This window comes from Cottoperca gobio, chromosome 10 (genome assembly GCF_900634415.1).
Source record: "Cottoperca gobio chromosome 10, fCotGob3.1, whole genome shotgun sequence".
Lineage (NCBI taxonomy): Eukaryota > Metazoa > Chordata > Actinopteri > Perciformes > Bovichtidae > Cottoperca > Cottoperca gobio.
The window spans coordinates 8,630,833-8,651,794 of NC_041364.1; the positions used below are offsets into that span (position 1 = coordinate 8,630,833).

Here is a 20,962-nt window from a genome sequence, read left to right on the forward strand (position 1 = left end):
TCAATGTAAATAATATGCACAATATGCAGTTTAAAAAATATATATATTTCATACAAAATACATTTAATAAACACAATGTTAGTGGTTTCCTATTTATCTTTTTAATCCTGACTATTGATAAAAGTCTGAATTTATATTTGATCGAAACATTTTAAATCTAGGAAAATGATTAGATCTAAAGAATTGTTTTAGGCCTACAGTTAGATACTTGCCATATTTAACCCTCTATGGTACGCACAATGATGCCAGCTTGGAAAAACATGTTAGTAGATCAAATAAACATAATCTAAAGAAGTTTCCAAGAAATCATTTTGAACATTTATTTAAAAACACATGGAAAATACTAAATAGCCTCAACAGATTAAAATGCATGCCACTTAAAATATGAAAATTGTTATTTTTAATATTTGAACAAGATTACATGTCTGAATGTTGCCTGCAGGCAACATTGTACCATTGTGGAACCACCCACTGGAATAAATGGGTCGCAGAGTTTAAGCATATTTCATCTAACTATCTAACTATCTCACTGCTTATGGAAATTCATGAAACAGTTCTCAGCAGTGAAGTATAGATAAGTGACACACTTTGAATACTGCACTTTCCCTATACCCTTACAAACAAGGTATTTGCACCGGCCCTTTATCCCCACCCACAGAGGCCAATGGTTAGGGTTGACCTGACACAGAGGCAGGGGCTCTGCCCTTCTTTTCATCCAGGTCTCAACATTCTGTGATAGTCTCCCCTCTTCTTCAATAATAATAATAATAATAATAATAATAATAATAATAATAATAATAATAATAATAATAATAATAATAATAAATTGTATTTGTAAAGCACCTTTCCAAGCTAAAAGCAATCTCAAGGCGCTTCAAGACTTTCCTCTTGTTGCAAAGGCAACTTGCAACTTCAGCTTTGAATTGCAGGAAGCTGTACACTGTACAGGATGTCAAAGTCTTGCAGTCTCTGCGGTACAGGAGCCATGCGTTCACTAGAGTTAAATCCATCATTTATCCAATTTACCATAATGGTACGGTGTTGCCTCGAGGCAACATTTGCATTTTAGCAAGTTTCCATTACTTAATTAGCAAATAAAGAACATTAAACTATTACAAATGAAGCTTTACTCATATATTATTGTGAATAAAAGACTGAAAAGGGGCAGGAAATGACGAATTCAGACAATTTTTGTGGAGAGAAATGGTTGAGTGATCCTTGTGGGACAGTCTGCAAAAAAGGTCTTGAGGGTGGCCCCCAGCGATTCATGTGACAAATTTAAACACTGCAATTGGTTCCTTATGGTCCTGCCTCTTATTCAAAGTGTTGCATTATACCTGGGGATGTATTGTGTGAGTGTAAAAGGTCAAAAATGGGTATATTGCCTAGAGGCAACATCGTACCATAGAGGGTTAAAGATTTAAGACCAATCAAATGTTGTGGCATGTTTCTTTATCATACTAAATATAGTCTTGGCACAAATAGTTTAAAGGAACAGTTTAACATTTTGGGAAACACACATACTCTCTTTCTTGCCAAGAGTTAGATGAGAAGGTCAATCAACTCTCATGTCTGGATGGTAAATATGAAGCTACAGCTAGCAGCTAAGGTTAGTTAGCTTAATTTATCATAAAGACTGAAAACAGGGGGAACAACTGGCTCATTCTAAAGGTATCAAAATACACCTACCAGCACCTCTCTAGCTAACACCTTTTATCTCATTTGCTTGATCTGTACAAGTGTAAAAACGTCAATTTCTTGTTTAACGGGGAGTTGTGGGACTATTTCTTTCCAACGCGCAGTAACTTCTTTGGGAGTCTTTGCTGGTTGCCAGGCAACCTCAATGAAAACCTCGATCTTCTCTGCAAGAAAGCAAATTGAGAGACAATTTATTGTGGTTATGGAGAATAAAAAAGGCCAGCTTGCCCTATCAAGAACATATTATCAATAAGTGAAGTGGTAACGAAAGTGTAAGCTGAGTTTTGAGTTGTAGATGAGCTTCCGTCAATTCTCTCGGATGCGACGCAGAGAAAGGGGACCAGCGCGCTGCCATCTTTGTTGTTCCTACAGAAGCCAATCCCCCTGGTGCATCTTCACCGGGAAACCTTCCGAGTCGACTCTCATTCACTTCACTGTGGGAAGCGCCTGCTGCACGCGCGGTTGCAAAAGATGGCCTCACCAAGGACAATTACTATTGTGGCCCTTTCCTTTGCTTTAGGTCTATTTTTCGTCTTTATGGGAACCATTAAGCTCACTCCGAGACTAAGCAAAGATGCATACAGTGAAATGGTGAGTAAATCTTAACGGTAAACTGTCATATGTTGGGGTAAAGCCCATTGTTCTGTGTTGGCTGCAGATGCGAAATGCTCTCAGGCTCGAATAATGTGAGGAGATGCTGACCTAAATAGTTAAAGATACGGACAATTAATCCTTTCGATATTGACGGGCTCTTCTAATCTCCCTATGTGAAGCATTTTTCCAGAGGAGATTCATGTATTTAACATTTTAATACCTGCTGTAACGTTATTGCCTGTAACGTTAGTAACACATTTAGCACATGGGCTAAATCAGGCCTGTATGTTTTAAGATCAACCTTAAAATATTTCGGTATTAACACGGACAACATCTATGTATCTGTATGAATACATAAAACAATCCAAAATGTTTCTATCATAAGCTAGTAAACGCTGAAAAGGGGATCAATAATGAATGATTGAATGCATCGTATTAATACATGATATAATTGAGCTGGACGATGCAAAGATATGCAGGGTAATCACCAGATTTCTAAATTATAGCTTGCTTTATATAGCTTATTAATACATTGTAGCTGCTAAGCTTCTTGTTTTAATATGAAGATCAACAGCTAAAGAGCAATGGCGGCTGATTCCAGCAAATTCTGTGAGATGCACCTGCTGGTGTTGAAATGTCCAGTGTGGAAGATGATAGCTGGCATATATTTAGGCTTTATGCAAAACCCAAACTAATATGCTCATGGGATATTTTATCATAATGATTGTATATATTTACATGTTTTCTTGAACTAGGGAGCAATAGGTCGAAGAGTAATTGTTCAACCATAGTGATGCAACAAAAGCATTTTAATGTTGAACACTTGACTTGAGAATAGTGACCTTATGTGGTCCTTCAATGACCTCACTTAAAGACACACATGAGAGTTTGTATGAGCTTAATTAAATGTTAGAGGTATATAAAAAGATCTTTGTACTTTATCATTTCAGAAAAGGGCATACAAGAGTTATGCCAAGGCATTGCCAGGTCTAAAAAAGATTGGCATCAGCTCAGTCCTGCTTCGTAAGATCATTGGCTCTCTGGAGGTGGGCTGTGGTGTGGTGCTCACCCTCGTACCGGGCAGGCCGAAGGATGTGGCCAACTTCTTGCTGCTGCTGGTTATGCTCGCTGTCCTGTTCTTCCACCAGCTAGTAGGAGACCCCCTGAAACGGTACGCTCACGCTCTAGTCTTTGGTATTCTGCTCACCTGCCGACTGCTTATTGCCCGCCAGAGTGACGACCGGCCAGAGAGAGAGGACAGCAGAGAGGAACAGCACATTAATGACCAGGAAAAGAACAAGGTCAAGCAGTCTTAAGATCCTCTTCTACTTTGGTACAAGCCACAACAAAGGGAACCTGGTGCGCCCCTATGGATTGTAGTAATTCAAATTTTGAAGGAATCAGTCACTTCCAGTAATAATACCCCTCACACCATCTCCATCCAGCTGGCTGACTGATTACTCTCACCTACTCCTCTGCACTCTCACTGTGAAACTGAGAACTCCTGATCTGTATATCCTCTACATAACCATGGACAATCATACCTGTGGAAACTCATGAGCTCTGCTCATTGTCTAAATAGTGAATCCATTTTCCCTATTTATTTCACTCCTACACTGTGTTAAATGTGATTGTATTTCGTTTTTAATCAATTTAATTTATATTAAATAATGATTTGAGAATGCTGTTTTTCATGAAAGAATATTTGTAGCTTGTTTTTTCTAATTTGTTTTTATACTGTAGGTAGGAGAGACTGATAATTTAGGAATTTCTGTAGTTCAAGCATGTTTCTTTTGGTCAAGAGTATAAAACATGAACCAAAATGAGCACTTTTGAAACAATTTTGTACTAATAACTGATTATACATCAACTAGTATTACATATCCACATCTTATTTTGGTGTAGTGTTACCAGAACATCATTTTAAAAAGAAAAAATGTATAAGGCCTTGTTAATTTTTCATCTCTGTACATTTTTGTAGAAGTGCGCATGAAATCCTTTCTCCCAAAGTAAAATAAGCCGAATATCCTTTTTCTCCTTTCAGTTCAGTTATCACAGTGAAGTTGTTTAGCTGGAAAGTACAGCAGTTGCTGCCTCAGGTGTCCGCTGCTAGCTTGTTCAGCAGAACATAACCCAATCAAAAAAAGTCTCTTTGCCTGTTAAAAATTGAATTTTACCTTTTTGTAATTCACAGTTGAAGTCTTAAAATATGCACCGTCTCCTAAACATTCTGCTGATCGGTTTGGTTTAACTTTTTCTCTTTTAAAAGGTATAAAAACAATCCTATTACAGTTTCCCTTTGGGGATGAAATCTCAATTGAAAATCCTGTCAGTTAGTTTTAACATTCACAATATTTCTGTAAATGATGTACTTAAATAAAGAATTGGAGGTGAGACTGATTAAATATTGTTTGTTTTATTAGCTCTCTTGCATGTCTTTCAGTCAAGTTTATAATTACATTTGCAACAATGGATGCTGATTTTAGGATAATCTTGTTTAACTGAAGTCAGTCCCTGTCAAGGTCATTCCATCATATCAGCACATAAGCTACATATAAAGTTATGTGCCCAGATATGCAGTGCTTATCACCATGACCTGTAATGGATTTGTTTAATTGTTTTATTCTATTCATTACAGGTTGATCAGTTTTATGAACTTTAGTACATTTCAGTTTAACTCAAGCCAATTTTGAAATCCTGACAAGTAATAGAAATTGTATTTTTATTTAGTATAAAATTAATGTAGCTATGAGGAAATTGTATCATAGAGGAAGTACCATGATTAAATTATTTTGTTTAAGGATTTCTGACATTTTTAGGGAATGGGGTGAAAATGTGCTTTATTTGAGTGCCACTTTCAACACGGCAAAACTCTTCTCTAAGTCTAACCCTACATGGGCAGAAAAGGACTGTGCCCATGTACACAAGGGTCCTTCTGTTATGTCTTTTTCCTGTCAAGATAAAATGGAGTGTTTATGCCCCTGCTCCTCCCCCTAAGCATGCAAACTGGACTCGGGGTACAGTTTACAGTTTAGGGAAAAGTCAAACATCAAAACATTTAACTAAATGAAGAAACGAGTAGATTTTTACAGAGAATGTACCATCCTGCATTTCCTTAGTCATTTTCTAAACATTTTAGATTTGTAGGGTACGGCTAGTTCAGATCGTTGAGGTTTTATTTGACCTGGTTTTGAGATAAGATTCGTCGATCAGTCAGTCGACAGACAATTACTTGGTTTTGGGTTCTCAAATGTTGATATTGGTTGTGTTTTTTTTGTCTTCTATGATAGTAAACTGAATATATTTGGGGTTTGGACAGTTTGTTAGACAAAACAATACATTTTAATAGGTTAATATATGCCCTTGGAACTTACGATGGACACTATTTTCTGACATGTTATAGACCAATGTGATTATATGAGGTCATAATCAGAACAATAATCAATAGTTGAAATAATCATAAATTGTAGTTGCATCCATAGAGTAAAATGAAGGTGACTGGAATTTAATTTGTGATGTTCACAAAGCAATAAAACATTACATTTTACATGCATATGACTATAAAGCCTTTGAATATTCACATTTAAAAATCATTCTGTCTCATTGTCTCAAACTAGTTCGGTTGTTAAATTGTATGATCAGGCCTTTACATTTGTGTGTGTATTGTTGCGTCAATAGCCTATTTTTCTGGGGGGTTTTGTGTGAAATACTGACCAGTTTTCGAAACACCAACCCACATAAACCATGAATGCTTAAAGAGAACGAGACGAACAGCTACATGACTGTTGTAGTCCTAATGATGATGGCGGTTGATGGCAAACGAACTACAACTTCCGAGAAGCTATCGAGCGGAAAGACTATACTGCGCAAGCGCAGACCAAACGGTCGCGCGGAGGATTTGAGTTTTGTTTGAATGGCTGAAGACGGAGTGTTTTTAATTTTTTTAGCAATGTAGAAATGGCAGAAAAGTTAAACTTGTCGGGGCCGCCGGATTCAGACCCTTCGTCTCTAAACAGCCAGTCTGTGTCCAGCTGTAGCAGTAACAGAAGTTTGAGAGTCGCAGAAAATGAGAGGAGGAAGAACGAGGCGCAGGATCCGTTTGTTCTGGCCCTGAAGTACTTCTCTGACGGTAAAGTATAGTCAACGGTTGATATCAGATGATGGCGTTACTGTTACTGACGGTACTGGCTGCCCAGGATTTAAACGTTAACAGCTACTGCGATTACAAACAATATGCCGAACATGGACACTGCCAGTATAACGTTAATCTAACTTTACGTCACTTTCTTCTTGCATGTTTGGTGTAACTTAGCTTTACTGACTGCTAATGTTGCTAATTTAGCTACTTATTACCTCTTAACTGAGTGGATAAGACAGTCGGGAGACAACCCTAAACAGAGCTAGTCTCAGCGTTAAATTATTAACATTTGCTATGTACAAACAATAGCTCGATAATAGGAGTAACCGAGCAACCCGTGGTTTTATGACGTCATCTGTTGCCCTTGTATATTTTGGCCCAGTTTCACTGAAATAAGTGACCAAACCTTTTGTTAAATTTCTACTTCCAAATGAGACTTCTCTGACCTGAATAGGATTTTCAGTTATTGCGATCTATTTTTGTGTTTGTGATCTGGAGCTAAGGAAATTGACAGTAGTCCTCCACTCTTTAATGTTTCACAGATTTAAGTTCCTCGTTATAAATACTTAGGCGTCTGGATTGATTACACATTTGCTTTTAAAACCCAATTTAAGTGAAACAAGAATGCATCTTATTTTATTGTAGGAAAAGGATTGTGGAAGCAACCTTTCTCTCTGTATTGGATTACGTTTATGTTGTTTATAGACATACTCCCCTCTCTTAACTTAAACATCTAGATTCTAGATGCTTTTTATAACTCACTATATTATCCCAACATTTTGGTAGAACAAAGGCTTACATTTGGTTGATTTTCTTTCACCCCTTGCATCAGTATGTAGTCAGGTTACATATGATTGTTTCAGCATCATTTCAATTACTATATTTCAATAAATTAAGTTGATTATTCCACCATTGTTAAATCCAACACACATTTTTAATGTTTAAATACTGCTGTCTGTATCCAGGACAGATGTATTAAAAAGTGTTTTCCCAATACACTAGAGCCCAATTTTAGCATCACACATATATCGTTACACCTTTAAAATCCTCCAAAAATGCTAAAATTAAGGCTTTATTATAATGTTTTTCCTTGTATGGCCTAAATAACGAAATTACATTCCCTGGCCTGTCAACAAAGAATACGTCACTGGGACTATTAATGTATACAGAGCAGTTCCAGGATTTGTCTCTAGATGACATCAACACGGCAGACTGTTTCTCTGATGCTCAACTAGAAGCCACCAAATTCCTGAATATTTTGTGATGGATTTAACACTCAGCTAAACTGTCGAATCTAGCAGTTCTTCTGTGCTAGTAAGCATGTGAAAATAACAGGTTTTGAGTTTGTTCTCGCAAACAGTTTTCACGGTACCAGCTGATCTGTTGTCATGTCACACAACATCAACATTAGCAGAAGAAAAAAAACAATCTCAACTTGACATTTCCTCTTGTATGTGTCAAACTGAGTATTTTAACATTTTTAAATACACATACAAACTTTGATGGGATGTTATCTCTGCTTCCTGTAGTTGAAGCAGGTACTCCTGTCTATGGAAACGATGAGGTGGAGAGGAATTTGGTGCTGGTGGAGAAGGTGGCCTACAGTAAAGGACTTTCCCCGGAGGCCATCTCAATTATGCTGGAGTTTGCCATGAGCCTCCGAATGGGTAAGACAGTCACTTGGCAGCAGAAATGTTGTACTTTAAGTAACACATGGCACACAAATTGTCTTTCATTCTACCCAGAGGTGTAGGAACACCTGTGCAAAGTAGAACATTGGACACATTTTGCAGTCAGTCTTAAGATGTGCTTTCTTTAACTGATTTTGTTTTTGTTAATTTCTCTGTGCAGGGACGGTTCTTTGTCCCCGGGTGCTGAAGTGTCAGATTCCTGCTACCGTGGTGCCACAGGAGGCTGTGGTTCGAGCAGTGGTTTGGCTGGGGGTTGGCAAAATACCTGTCGCCACACAAGTATGTGCAAACTTGATTTGTCTAAATTCATCTCATCTTCTGTTCATGAGAAATTATGAGAAAAATGAGAAGTATCTTGGTTAGAAAACACATGTTATTACCCTCAAAAAACAATTACAATTTTCTAATTACTAAGGTTATATCATTAACTATTTCGCTTTGTTGTCTTTTCAATAATATAATAATTTGGTCAATAATGTTTTTATATTGTTTCAATTAAACAATATTTTAGATACGCGATAGATTAATGACCTGCTTTTGAATGTATCATTCCTAAGATTGCACCATAGTTAACCCCTTTGTGTGTTTACTTGCATGTACAATTTTCAGGTTCTTTTCATAAAGTGGGTGTTGACCATGTTTGACATGATTGATGCGAAGGACCAACTTCGAGCGATCTATGGCTTCATCTTCAGCTTCGTCACAGAAGAGAATCTGGTATGTGTGTCGATGATATTTGCATTGCTATAGTAAGATGGCATCAAATCAAATTTGTATAGATTTACACATGTCTTTGAGCCACAAGTTTATGGTTCACTAAGCTTATTTGTCATTTAAATGAAATGCATATTTGTATGCTCAAGCAATTTTTTCAAACAAACTCTAAATGATAAACATCTCACTGTGTATGGATGATGTGCCTTCTTCGAGACACAGACATGGTGTGATAAATAAAGGTTCATTTCTGCATGACTGGACATATAATGCATTTATCTGGCTATGGCCGATAATACATTCATTACAAAAGAGGATTGCTGTCCTGTTTGTTTACACGTGAACGATTGTCTGCTCACCAGTGTAAGTAACTGACTGCAGCATTGTAATGTGATATGCGATCCACTGAACTGCTAAGATGTGAAGTTCTTATCTTTTGTCTCATTATTTCAGTGTCCTTTCATCTGCCATCTGCTGTACCTTTTGACCAGAAAGGAAAGTGGTAAGTTAAACATTTCTACACCCGAAATATGACTGTACTACTATTGTTTCTCATGTACATTATTTCCTCTTTTCTGTATCACTTCTACAATCATTATTGACTGCTTTTTTCTTCTTCTCCTGTAGTGCGGGTCTTCAGAGTCAGGAAGCTACTGGAGCTACAGTCTAAACTGGTAAACCTCCTGCTGATCTGATGCCCTCTAGAGCCATTTATTAAAGCTACTATATTATTGGTTTACTCAGTATGAAAATATGTTCAATGAGAAATTCCAGGATCAGTTTTTTCTACAATGCATGATTTCCATTAACAGTTATCCTTTCCATATCATTGGTTATGTTTGTTTTAAATTTTGAGTTGAAATGTGTGTCATATTTTTGATATTGTTTCTTCAGGGAAGGCAGCCGTTCCTGCTGAACCTACTGTCACTGTACAAAGTGTTTTGCCCCGAACTGGTGACGCTCTCCATCCCATCACAAATTAAGGTTTGTACATGGAGTGTGCACTTGATGCTTATTCTGCCGTTATAATACGGTAATGCCATCATCTCTAAAGCCCCGACGCAAATGTATCTTTTCTCTTTTCTTACAGAGTGTGTTTAGGAATCACAACATGCCCTGGAAATCAGCGTTGATTGCTGTCCAGAAAAGAGGCGTTTCCCAGGTTGACCCCAGCACCAGCCTGGCCTCCACAAATAAAAATAAGACCAAACCCAGGAAAAGGGTATGGAAGTCTATTCAAGATGTCAGATGCACTGCTTGCAATCACTCCTACTACAGTTACGGCTGCTGCTCGCTAATACCGTACATTCTACATTTTTTACAAAATATATAATGTGCCTTTTTTGTTGACATTGTCGGGGATGTGTAAATTTAATTCTACGTTTATTATCGAGGTTGTAGTTTGCAGTTGTGTTGAACTGGACTACATTATATTGAAAGATGTTTCTAATTGTTTTGTCCTCCCTATTTATTTACATGTGAGGGGCAGAATATAATGCAGTCCAGTACAACACCACCACTAACTATGTCCTTAATGCTATTGCTAAACATATAATTTAATTAACACCTCTATGACTGAAAACTGATTATATGCATCATGAAAGTAAACTTTTTGTCAAAACAGTCTTATTGGGTTGTACTACATTGTAAAGGTGTACCTCATAAAGTGGCCACTGAGTGTATGTACTGTGTATAAATATGTAATTTACCACATCAGTAAGGGGCTGGAAAAGCTTGAAAATGCATCTTAGAAAAGCTAGCCCAAGGCTTGCCTTTTTAATTTATTTTCTTGTTTTTACTGTGCTTTCTTTCTCAGAAACACCGCCACATGGAACTGCCAGTGTTGAGTTCTGTGGTCAATAAAGAGGCTCAGACCGAGTCGTCATCCAGCAGAAAGCTGGTCCCTCTGGTGCAGCTTCGCTCTATTGCTCAGCTGCTGGAAAATATGCACCGTATAGAGGTAATGTCTCCTGGGGAAAATTTCCGAGCTCTGCATCTTTGGGCTCCTGTTCTACCCCTTTACTGTCTTCGTCCTTTTCAGTCTTTCGCTCTTTCTGCTCCCATCTGCCTCAGCTTTCACAGTCCAGCTGTTGGTCCCAACACACCTGGACTGGGAACAGATTAAATATCATGGCGATCTTAAATGATTTATGCAGCAGAATAACAGTTTTGCCATTCCATGAGGATGTGTAACTCTGTCTGTCAATGTCTGTTTTACATTGTGATGTATCCTAACAGCCACAGGGTGGTGCTGTGTCACTGTTATAATTTTGTTGTAGGACACTAACAACTTTGTCCTAAAAAAACCACAGCAGTGGTCGCCTAGGGCTGCAATTTGTTTATCAGATTAGAGCATAAAAGAGCACAGTGCTTATCCTTTGTTTTTTAAACAGGCCATTGTTGTTTTTACAGATATGGTGGTTTATCTTTCCTGTATGAGTAATGAAAGCAACAGACTTGAGATGAGATTTATCTGAGTAATGCATTGGACAAAGTTTCATAGAAAATAGTAATTTAAAGAGGGTTCTCTATAAATGTCTATTTGTCCTGCAGATTCAGTGACCTGATAAACTAATATGTCATTTTAAATGGCCCGCTGACTTTTATGCGTCATGCTACATCAATTCACCTCTTTCGCCGACTACAAAGCCAAAATGAGCAATACGCCTTTTAGACGCCGATAGCGTCAACTTTGTTTATTGCCACGAAAGCTCTCTTTCCCGTATCTTAGGAAAGACAGATGAGTACAGTCAATCACACTCGTAAAACTATTCAGCAAAGACATTGACAAAGGATTATTTCCCTCATTGACTGCACTCCTGTTATCAAAAGCAGAATTGTGCTTTCTCAGTTTAATGATAGAGGTGCTCCATAATTATTGAAGCTGAGCTGTGTCCATTCACAGACTGTCCGCTCCTTATTCTAATTTATTTATTGTACTGATAAAGTCCCCATATTAGGAGGCAGCTGTTTATACACAATAAGGGACTGTATTAACTATCCAGTGTGGTGGCAGACATGTCCTAGTGCTGGTATTATGGGGATTACTGGACCCTGAAGAATTAGCTCAGTAGCTGATTGGTGGCCCTCTCTATGAAAACAAGGACATCAGCATGAGCTTATTCTTATTCTTCATCAGCTTATTCTTATTCTTCATCAGCTTATTCTTATTCTTTAGCAGGATTGATTTGAAACTGATTTGAGGGAAGTAAAGCAGCATTTTAAGTGTTCTGTTGTTATTCAATGTTTGACTTTGTTTATAGTTACTTGGGAATAAAAGTACAGATTGGGTACAGATCCTTGCAAAAAATATATTTTTCAATAAAAAAATTAGAATAAAGCTGCAAATGACCACCATTTATTTTCTCCAAATTGTTCATCCCTACTCTCAATCATACTTTATTGCATGTATTTCCTATCTCTTCATTTCCCCTCCACCAGCTGCCCGCTCAGATGGGCTCACTGCTTGGTTCCAGTCTGGCACTGCAGTACCTGGACTGTGTACAGGATGAGTCTGCCCTCCTACGCCTCAACTTCTGGCTCGGCTACGCTCTCCACGAAGGTAAGGGGGAGCAGTGAAAGCGACGACCAAAATGTTGTGACATCTTCTATCAGGAAGATTCATCCAAAGCAAAGATAACCTTGAGTTGAACCCAAACACATTACCTATTTGGCATATCAAAAGGATTCTTTCAGTGGGGTTTAAATGGGTTTAAAAGAGACTGGGGGGGGGCTGTCACTGTTTGAAGAAGCAGCAAGTCTGGATTTCTCTGCCGTTTTCTTTCCAAGGCTGTGACACACCAAACAGACATTAAAGAACAAATGGCAACGTGAGCCGACTGTTGCGTCGCCTCACGTTGACTGCGTCTTGGCAAAAAAAGTTGCATTTGAGCACACAGCAAAGACTACAGCAAACTAGTACTTGTGATCTGCGTGAGAGGAAATAACTCCATAACAGCTGGTCATTAGAAAACGTAAAGCGGAAAACCTGTGACTGTTAATATACAAGCCGTTGTTAAGATAAACACAATAAAACAAACTATTTTCACACCACTCTTGCTCATCACTTAGCTTCATTCCAGGTGGTCATGTCATTGTGAAAATATCCATTTATATGAATGATCAGATGAGATGAAGATGACAAATGATAAGAGCCTCTGTGTGGGCCCTCAGGGCTTTAGTTGTTTGTTTTCCTCACGTCGTGTTTCCCTTCTCGTGCACTGATTTGCTGAAGCTGAGCAGCTAAATCAGTGATTTATTTGAGGACGCACCGCAAAAACAAAGGCCGACAGCCAGGCATTGAGCGACGGCCGATACCGGCTTAGTGTGTCACAGCCTTTATTCACTTGACTTTATCACACTCTAAAACCCCTTTTTCTGTCTTTGTGAAGAATTTTTGTTCTGTGGCGATGGAGGAGCCTCCCAGAATTCAGAAGAAGCTCTGCAGTTTCTTAACAGGTTGCTGTCCACACAGCACTTTCTCAGGTGAGCCTCACATTTCAGGCCCTGATGGCGACCTCACACATGTCATTTACTATTCCCTGTATTAATGCACCTGCACCAGCATGCTTAGCTGACACTGCACTGTAAAACCAGTCAATGATTTCACAATGTTTTTAATTTGTCACATTTCTAGGAGGGGTTTTCCAGTTCGGAGGCTTTTCTCTACAAATTTCTCAATGTTTGGGACGGTTCCCTCCTCCGCCCACAGATCCTCGGCCTGCTGAGCAACATTCCTGTTGTCCCCAGTTCTCGTGAGTTTTCCCCGGGTTCTTTCTGTCTTCACATTAACACCTCATTTCCACACAGTTTTGTTTTGTGTCCCTTATTCCGTATAGTATACGGAGTCCGCCCCCTAGTGTTCACCGCAAGGAAATGCATTTTTTCTTTTGCAGACGATATGACTGCGCTATGTAAAATAATGTCTTTGTCTCTGTCGCACATGTACTCACAGCCCAGCCTTGCTTTACACTTGAACAAAAGTCCCTATGTTAGCAAGGCCTGTCTAATTATAATCGCTGGTACAACTGTAACCTTATGTTTCCCCCACTTCAGAAATCAGACGGCTTCTGTTTGAGCCCCTCATGCAGCTCTTCTTCACATCATCACTGTTTTTCAAGGTGGGTTTTCCTCCCTGAGGCAGTAGAATGAGCTCCTAGAAATATCAAAACAGTCTGCTCTAAGTTAATAGAAAAGATGCAACAGTGTTTGTCATCATGGGTCCTGTATTAGCTTAGTGGTTAAACTACTGTATGCTTAGTGAGTCTTTTCTTCATCGTGTGTCTGCAGTGTGGACTGATGGAGTGTCTAAACAACATGCTGTTGAAGTGGCTCACCTGGCACTCAGTGTATGCTCTGGAGGACGACTTGGACATCAGCCTCAACAGCCACACCTCCATGTGAGTCTCATATCTACTTCCTGTTACGTAATAGACCTAAAACGCTTTGTGAATTTACTCGAGAGCATTAGGGTTATAGCTTGTTTTACTTTCAAGCTAAGAAACGAATTCTCTCACATCAGTTCTCATAAATGTAATAAAAGTGTTGAGGTGTTGCCTTAGTTTTATGTACTGTAGTTTAGTGTAATAAAAAAGAATCACTCAGAGTTGTAGGTGTCCCAGTTGACTTACTTATTTTTATTTGAAATATGAGGCTTAATAGTTCTATTAATCTGAGCCATCTTATTTATAGTCGAGCATCTTGTCACAACCTTTTGGACTCTATCTTATAAAATCATGACTGAACCCCTCCACTGTTCTATACTGTAACTATTTAGCATGAAATATAAGCCATCTATCATACATTAGCAAAAAAAACCCAACTCTGGCAGAAATGAGTATTTACATGTTTTCCCTTTTTGGTTTTGAGCCCATTTATCCATCAAATCCTTTAATGTTAATTTGTTTGCAGACAATTACAGCCCTAATCTCTAGTTAAATGATTTTCCAGTTTCCAAATGAAGGGGTGGAGTCAGTATCTGTTATATTTAAATATCTGGGCATCAGTATGGAGTCCTCGCATGTCTAAGCCCAAAAACAAAACCGATCCAATAAGTGTTGGGATCTATTTTTTATTCACTGCCGTTTCCAAACTCACCTCTGGTATTTTGCCAGAGTACATCTCAGTGATTAGATGTAGGAATAATTGATTATGTGTAATGTGTTCACGTTCCCAACATCACTCTTGATTCAGCTTGTCCTTTGTATTGTAATGAAATGCCACACGGCTGATTTGGAAGCTTTCTTCTGTTGTATCGGAGACCCGCTGATCGAGTAATGCTCCAAGGGCAAATTGGCTGACTGGTGTTACAATTTTCACTTCCTTCTGGTTGAATTGTGTGTCTGACTCTCTGCTCTGCCCTCTGTCACAGAAACATGACTCTGTCGGGGTTCAAGGATTCAGTGATGGAGCTGGTTGACTTTGTGGGTCGCATCGCCTCTGTGGGCCTTCAGATTGAAGGCTGCCACTCTCTCCTCCTCAGCTTCATCCTTGACTTCTATGAGACGGTAAATGAACTGATGCTAATGATTGAACCTGCTTTGTGGCTTTCTTTTAATTTTTAATTTTTTTATATAAAGGTATGATGCAACCTGTGCCTGGGCTTTACTGGTGCTATTTAAAGATCCTCTCCACTCGAAAATGTATTCTGCTTAGTGTTGTTACTTCACTCGGATGTTTGAGCTTCACAGTTTGGAACGATGTACGTGCAGAGTCTGACACTAGAAGCCTGTTTTAACATTCACACTATTTGCATATTCATAGATTCTGTGTTTTTGAAGGAGGGACAGTAGAAAAGTACTTAAAAAACCTTTTAACCAAGTAGATATTTTTTTTATGTTGAAAAAACTAAACACATTAGACAGATTATTATTCAAAGTAGAGTATTTTATTTATTAATACCTGTCTGGAGGGGAACCTTTAACCAGGAGCTTCCTAGTCAAGTCAGCAGCAGCACATGGAACATGTTAAGAAATGAAGAATACAAAACATACAAGACAGACCTGAAATAAGTAAGATATATTTTAAATAAATAAAGTATCACTCAAAAGAGCAGATCATAGGGATAATGTAAGATTATGGAAATAACGGCAACAAATATATCAACAAATATATAAAAAAAGATAGGTTAGAAATTCTTGAGAATAAATTAATAAAATCTTAAAAAGAATATATCTTTATATTCCATCCAAATAAACATTTGAGAAACACTGACAGGTTTGGATTGCCTCCAATTCAGAAAGGATTAAGAAGCTATGAAGTGTCGGAAATACGTTTTAGGAGCATAAGTAGTTCCCAGCTTTACTTGAAAAACTGTAATTGCATAAATATTAATATAGGATGCCAAGAGTGTGGGTGTTTATTCTATATTTCTCTCCTCCCCCCCAGGTGTGTGACATGTTTCTGAAGTATGGGCTCCCCCTTGTGGTGATGCCTCCACCTGGAGTTTTTTACCCAGCCCTGTTTGCCACTGACCCCGTTAGCGTGGACAGATTGGCCTACATCATGTACAGGTTGGGACTCCTCTCTAAGCCTCTTTCACACAAATTACTGGGTAAACCTTTCCGGCATCCCAAATGATTTTCACTACTCACACATGCACTACATTCAGAAACATTTCCACTGCTGGAATAGATGGGGTAATGCAACACTTATGGATGCCAACTGCCATAAAACTAAAACAAGGCCAGATGTATGTGTGCATACATCTGTGCACGGAAGACGTCTCTTATTATGTTCAGTAACGTGGCCAGCAAGGAGCGTTTTATTGTCCGATTGGCCAATGTTATTGTAATGTATTTAATAAGTTGGCGAGAGTTAGAAGTTCCCTTCTCCCATTCACACGTGACCCCAATGCAGAACATTTTCCTGAACATTTCAGGGATAGACTCCATGTGTGAAAGGAACTTTTGCTACAACCTTCCACGATTCACACACTGGCATCCCCCTTACTGTAGTATGTCATATGTTGATGCATATTTGATGACGGAACAGCTGGAATCAAATGGATAAATTGTACATATATCTTAATGCATGATTTATGACCATGAGACTCTAAGAAGCAATGCAATTAAGCCCTCTTCTCCCTTTTTATGTAGAATTAAAGCATCATTTGTAACTCCAGGCTTTAATAACACAAATCCTTACAGTGTCGGCTAATTGACTACACCCCAGGGTGCATTAAGTAATTCTTTCAAAGTTGAGCTTTAAAATGCCGTGGCAAAAGAAAATTGGAACGTAATTGCATTATATATATTTTTGACAGACCGTAGAGAACGAGCTGTTTTGCAGTCATCACCGAGGTCACTGGTTTTCCATGTTTCTTTTTTTGTTCAGGTACAAGGTGAACTTGACATCAGCCAAGAGTCAAGAAAAAATAACAGAGGTAAAAATATATATATATATATTCTTGCTTGTATGTTTGTAAATGAAACATTCTGTGAGTTGCATTGCTGTGATACTGTACAAGTAACATTTGGTCCATTGCACCAAGTACTGCAGTGTTTTGATTGGAAGAGATCATTTAACACTTATCTGGATTTTGAAAGCATTTCTTGTTATTGCATTGTTATTTTACATTTTAGGCATTTAGCTGGTGCACTCTTCCGAAGTGACACGCTGTTTGTTTTTGATTCACTGTGGTAGCTTTTATAGATTTACCATCTCTCAGTCTAGCTCTTTAGGAATTCACATGCGTCTATCTTCAGCTGCTAACCTTTAATACCCTCTCAGACGAGGACTTAAGAACTTGTTGATTTTAATTCATCTGCTACTGCGAGCTGATAATTTATGAGTATATGTCAGACAGCACACACGCTCCTCCTGGAAATGTCACCGGCACTTTTTATTAGGAAAAATGGACTTGGTAAGTGGCATGCAAATTAATCGGCTGTGAAACTTTGCAGATATGGGGAGTGGTTTACTCTCTTTCTCCACTTTCTTTTTCTCATTTTGTCGCTGCCTTTTGTTTGTGTGTTTTTTTTCAGCAAGCCTTTCACATCAGCCGTCAGACGTTCCGTGAGTTCAACCACTACGTAGTCGTCATGGTCAACTGCCTGTGGAACTCCAAAATGTTTCAGCCAGGCATGGGGCTACAGCTGGGAGAGGAGCTGCTGCTCAAGAGCAACGTGCCACAATACTGGACGAGCTTCGACCTCATCCACCACCCCGCCTTCATGAGCTACGCTTTCGACTTTCACCAGAAGGTGAGTGTGGGCCGTCTGGATGTCTTGTGTCTTACCCCTGGTGTGGGTCGTAAACGTCACGTCAGCATCGCGCCCACACGGCGACGGTCGATACCGGTTCCGTCTTCGCCGCAAATTTCAAAGCATTGAGCAGCAGAAGAGCAGCCAAACCTTCTGTGCAGTTTTCCTTTTCATATGTGCGAGAGTATTCCTGATCTATTTTTTTCCTCATGATTGAGAAACAAGCCATTCATTATGTTTACACTGAACCTAAAGGTGAAAAACTTTATTTGTAAACTACTTTTCAAAATGCTTTACACATTAAGATAAGGATTACACAACACAGAATCATAAGTGACCAGCAATATAATGGAAGACATGCCATTAGAAACAATACAATCAAAGAACAATGACGGACAATAAGAACATATAAAATGATAACACCAAGTAGTGTTATTGTCGCGTATTGTCGGAAAATAAGACTTGATCATTTCACCCGCGAGACGCGAGCCCGTACGGAGCCGGTTACAAAGATATTTGAGTAGGGTCCCACGTGCTGCACACCACAAAATCTTTCTTCTTCGGACCCTATGTAGCTCCTGTTTATTTTCAACCAGAAGAGGCACTCGATGAATCGGCGTACAGCCAGTCTGTACAGTTTGGTTAATGGACTTTCAGCAAGACAAGGAGACAGATGTGATATTAATGTATCTTTCATAGAAGATACATTAATACAGAAGGATATTTTATTATTAATGGGTGCTGCATAACATGTGGTTTTCATTATGTTTAATAATACACGTACCTTTTTTTGGTTCGGTCCAGCTGCAACATCCAGCAGCGATCTTGTGAGAATTAGCTGGATGGGCTGACGATGAATAATAATGTTCTCTCTTCTCTCTTATCAGTGTTGGACCGAGAGAAAGGACATAGACCTCAATTCCATAAAGGTTTGAAGGCTCTCCTTTTAATTTCTGCATGCATTAATAGATTTCACATGTTCGTTTGATGTGCAACAGTCATGTTTCGGAGATTAAGAGAGATTGCGTTGATCGTAGAAACCTTCAGATGTCTTGGATGTGACTGTGTGTGTGTTTCTGTGTGTGTTTTAGCATTCCAAGCCATGGAGCTGGTACCTGGAGTATTTGTTCAGCCAGGGTTATGACGGCCTTAAACAGTTTGTTCAGAGCAACATCAGCCGGCAGCTGACAGCCGGCGACGGGCATGGAGACAGCCTGTCCACAAAGCAGAAGTAGATGCTCAACTCAATGGAGAGGAAAAACAACCACTTGCATCTTACCCATTTGTTAAAAGACTTGTACATATTTCGTCTGCTACTTGCAAGTGATCTTTTTATGTACATAGATGTATCTGTGTTTATTGTGTATGCTCTGTTTATTTAGCAATAATAGACCATGAAGCCCTGGCGGCATTTTGCCAGAAGAAGTGTCAGTAGTAGGTTTAAGTTCAGTGAATACACGTTCAACAGGGAAGATGATATGTTTATTGCAACAAAAACAAAACCTGAAAGGGGATCATTGGTAATGCACATTCATCTGTCAGGTCGGTGTGAAAAAGTTTTTTACGTCACAGAAATAATTTACAATTTATAATCCACATGAAATCAGTCATTCTTTGTTTAATGGCAACACATCGACCTTAAACCAGCTACTGTATGCTGAAAACACATTTTTCATCAGTTTACTGTTTATTTTGTGTGTGTGTTGTATTCTTGTACAGCTTGCCTTTTGCAAAACCTGACTCTTGCACCTTGTTGAAAATAAATAAGTGTAAGACTTTTACTTTAGAAGCAAATAAAATCAATCAATTGTGTCTCAACATTACACTGCAGTACGTCACAGTTTAAAAGTGTCTTGGTTTTGTGCCCTCACGTGAACCAGAATGATGCATTTCGCCTCTTTTCAAATGGCATCAGTTGCTTGAGAATCTGTGACATGGATAAGTATTCTTGTGTATTCTTCAGCCAGTCGCTCTGCCATCTGGAAAACAGCATTTTGCTTTAATTGATGGACCCATCTGGTTAGTTAACAGTCCTCTGGTTCCTCGGCTACTTGTGAAAATGCAGCGATATAGTGATCAGCTGTCTGTGGCGAAACATATTGATGTCAAGTACTTGTGTTTCTATATTAAGAAAGTGTTCAAATCACTATCATCATTTGTTACCAAAATAACAATAGTGCAATGTCACTATAGGGCTGCAACTAACTTTCATTCATGTTAATCCACTATTTTCTTTTTTTATTAATTGATTGTTTTCTTTTTAATGAAATGTAAACAAATCTTCAAATGTATTGTTTTGTCCGTGCAACATCCCCAAAAGATAATTCAATTTTTAATCATGAAATATTTGAAAAAGGTGAAACATCAAATGTTAAGCTTGATTTAACTAATTAAACCAATTATCAACATACAGTTTCATCCAGCAAATGATTAGTTGTTTCAGTTTCAATATTTTCAAACATGAGACAGTCTCTCAAAGAGGGTACATTTCATTATTTTTGTATCCTACAAACATCCTCTACATGTCAAGGTGTTAATGGTTAATATTTATTTTTTGGTACGTCTTCATAACAACACTGAGAACTTGGTGAAAGAGGACATCACTGCTTTATCTTTTTAACTTGTTGTGGACTTTATCGAACTGGTCAATCCACTGTGGGAAAATGAAAAGTAGCAGAGAAGATGTGCTCTCAACCTTGAGCTAAATCTCATCCTGACATTTTTTGGACGCCCCCTACACAACCACCCTTCTTGACTTCAGCGCCTCCCCCCCTGCAGCGCTCATAACTGCACCAGAGCCACTGAAGTTTTCTGGTTAGTATTTCATTTTATTCCCATCCCGGCTTTGTGAGATGCTGGTAATATGTGTTGAGATCCAAATGAAGCCCTCCGCGTGTGGCACGGCGCTGGTGTGAGTGAGCGGA

At 38.6% G+C, this 20,962-nt stretch overlaps 2 protein-coding genes across 2 annotated transcripts; both read left to right on the plus strand.

Annotated features, from left to right (window-relative positions):
* Positions 1–1,642: 1,642 nt before the first annotated feature.
* Positions 1,643–4,692, plus strand: tmem35 (transmembrane protein 35). Its single transcript, XM_029442416.1, has 2 exons — positions 1,643–2,289; positions 3,243–4,692. Exons 1-2 carry the CDS (start codon positions 2,170–2,172, stop codon positions 3,606–3,608), a joined length of 486 nt encoding a protein of 161 aa, XP_029298276.1. The 5' UTR covers positions 1,643–2,169; the 3' UTR covers positions 3,609–4,692.
* Positions 4,693–6,076: 1,384 nt separating this feature from the next.
* On the plus strand, positions 6,077–20,235 carry cenpi (centromere protein I). Its single transcript, XM_029440887.1, is given in 20 exon segments — positions 6,077–6,421; positions 7,960–8,097; positions 8,282–8,400; positions 8,731–8,838; positions 9,289–9,337; positions 9,463–9,509; positions 9,730–9,819; positions 9,926–10,057; positions 10,652–10,795; positions 12,277–12,397; positions 13,227–13,324; positions 13,475–13,589; positions 13,891–13,955; positions 14,125–14,234; positions 15,206–15,341; positions 16,222–16,346; positions 17,170–17,218; positions 17,820–18,038; positions 18,926–18,967; positions 19,130–20,235. Coding segments are annotated over 20 exon segments (2,223 nt in total). The 5' UTR covers positions 6,077–6,249; the 3' UTR covers positions 19,274–20,235.
* Positions 20,236–20,962: the final 727 nt, after the last annotated feature.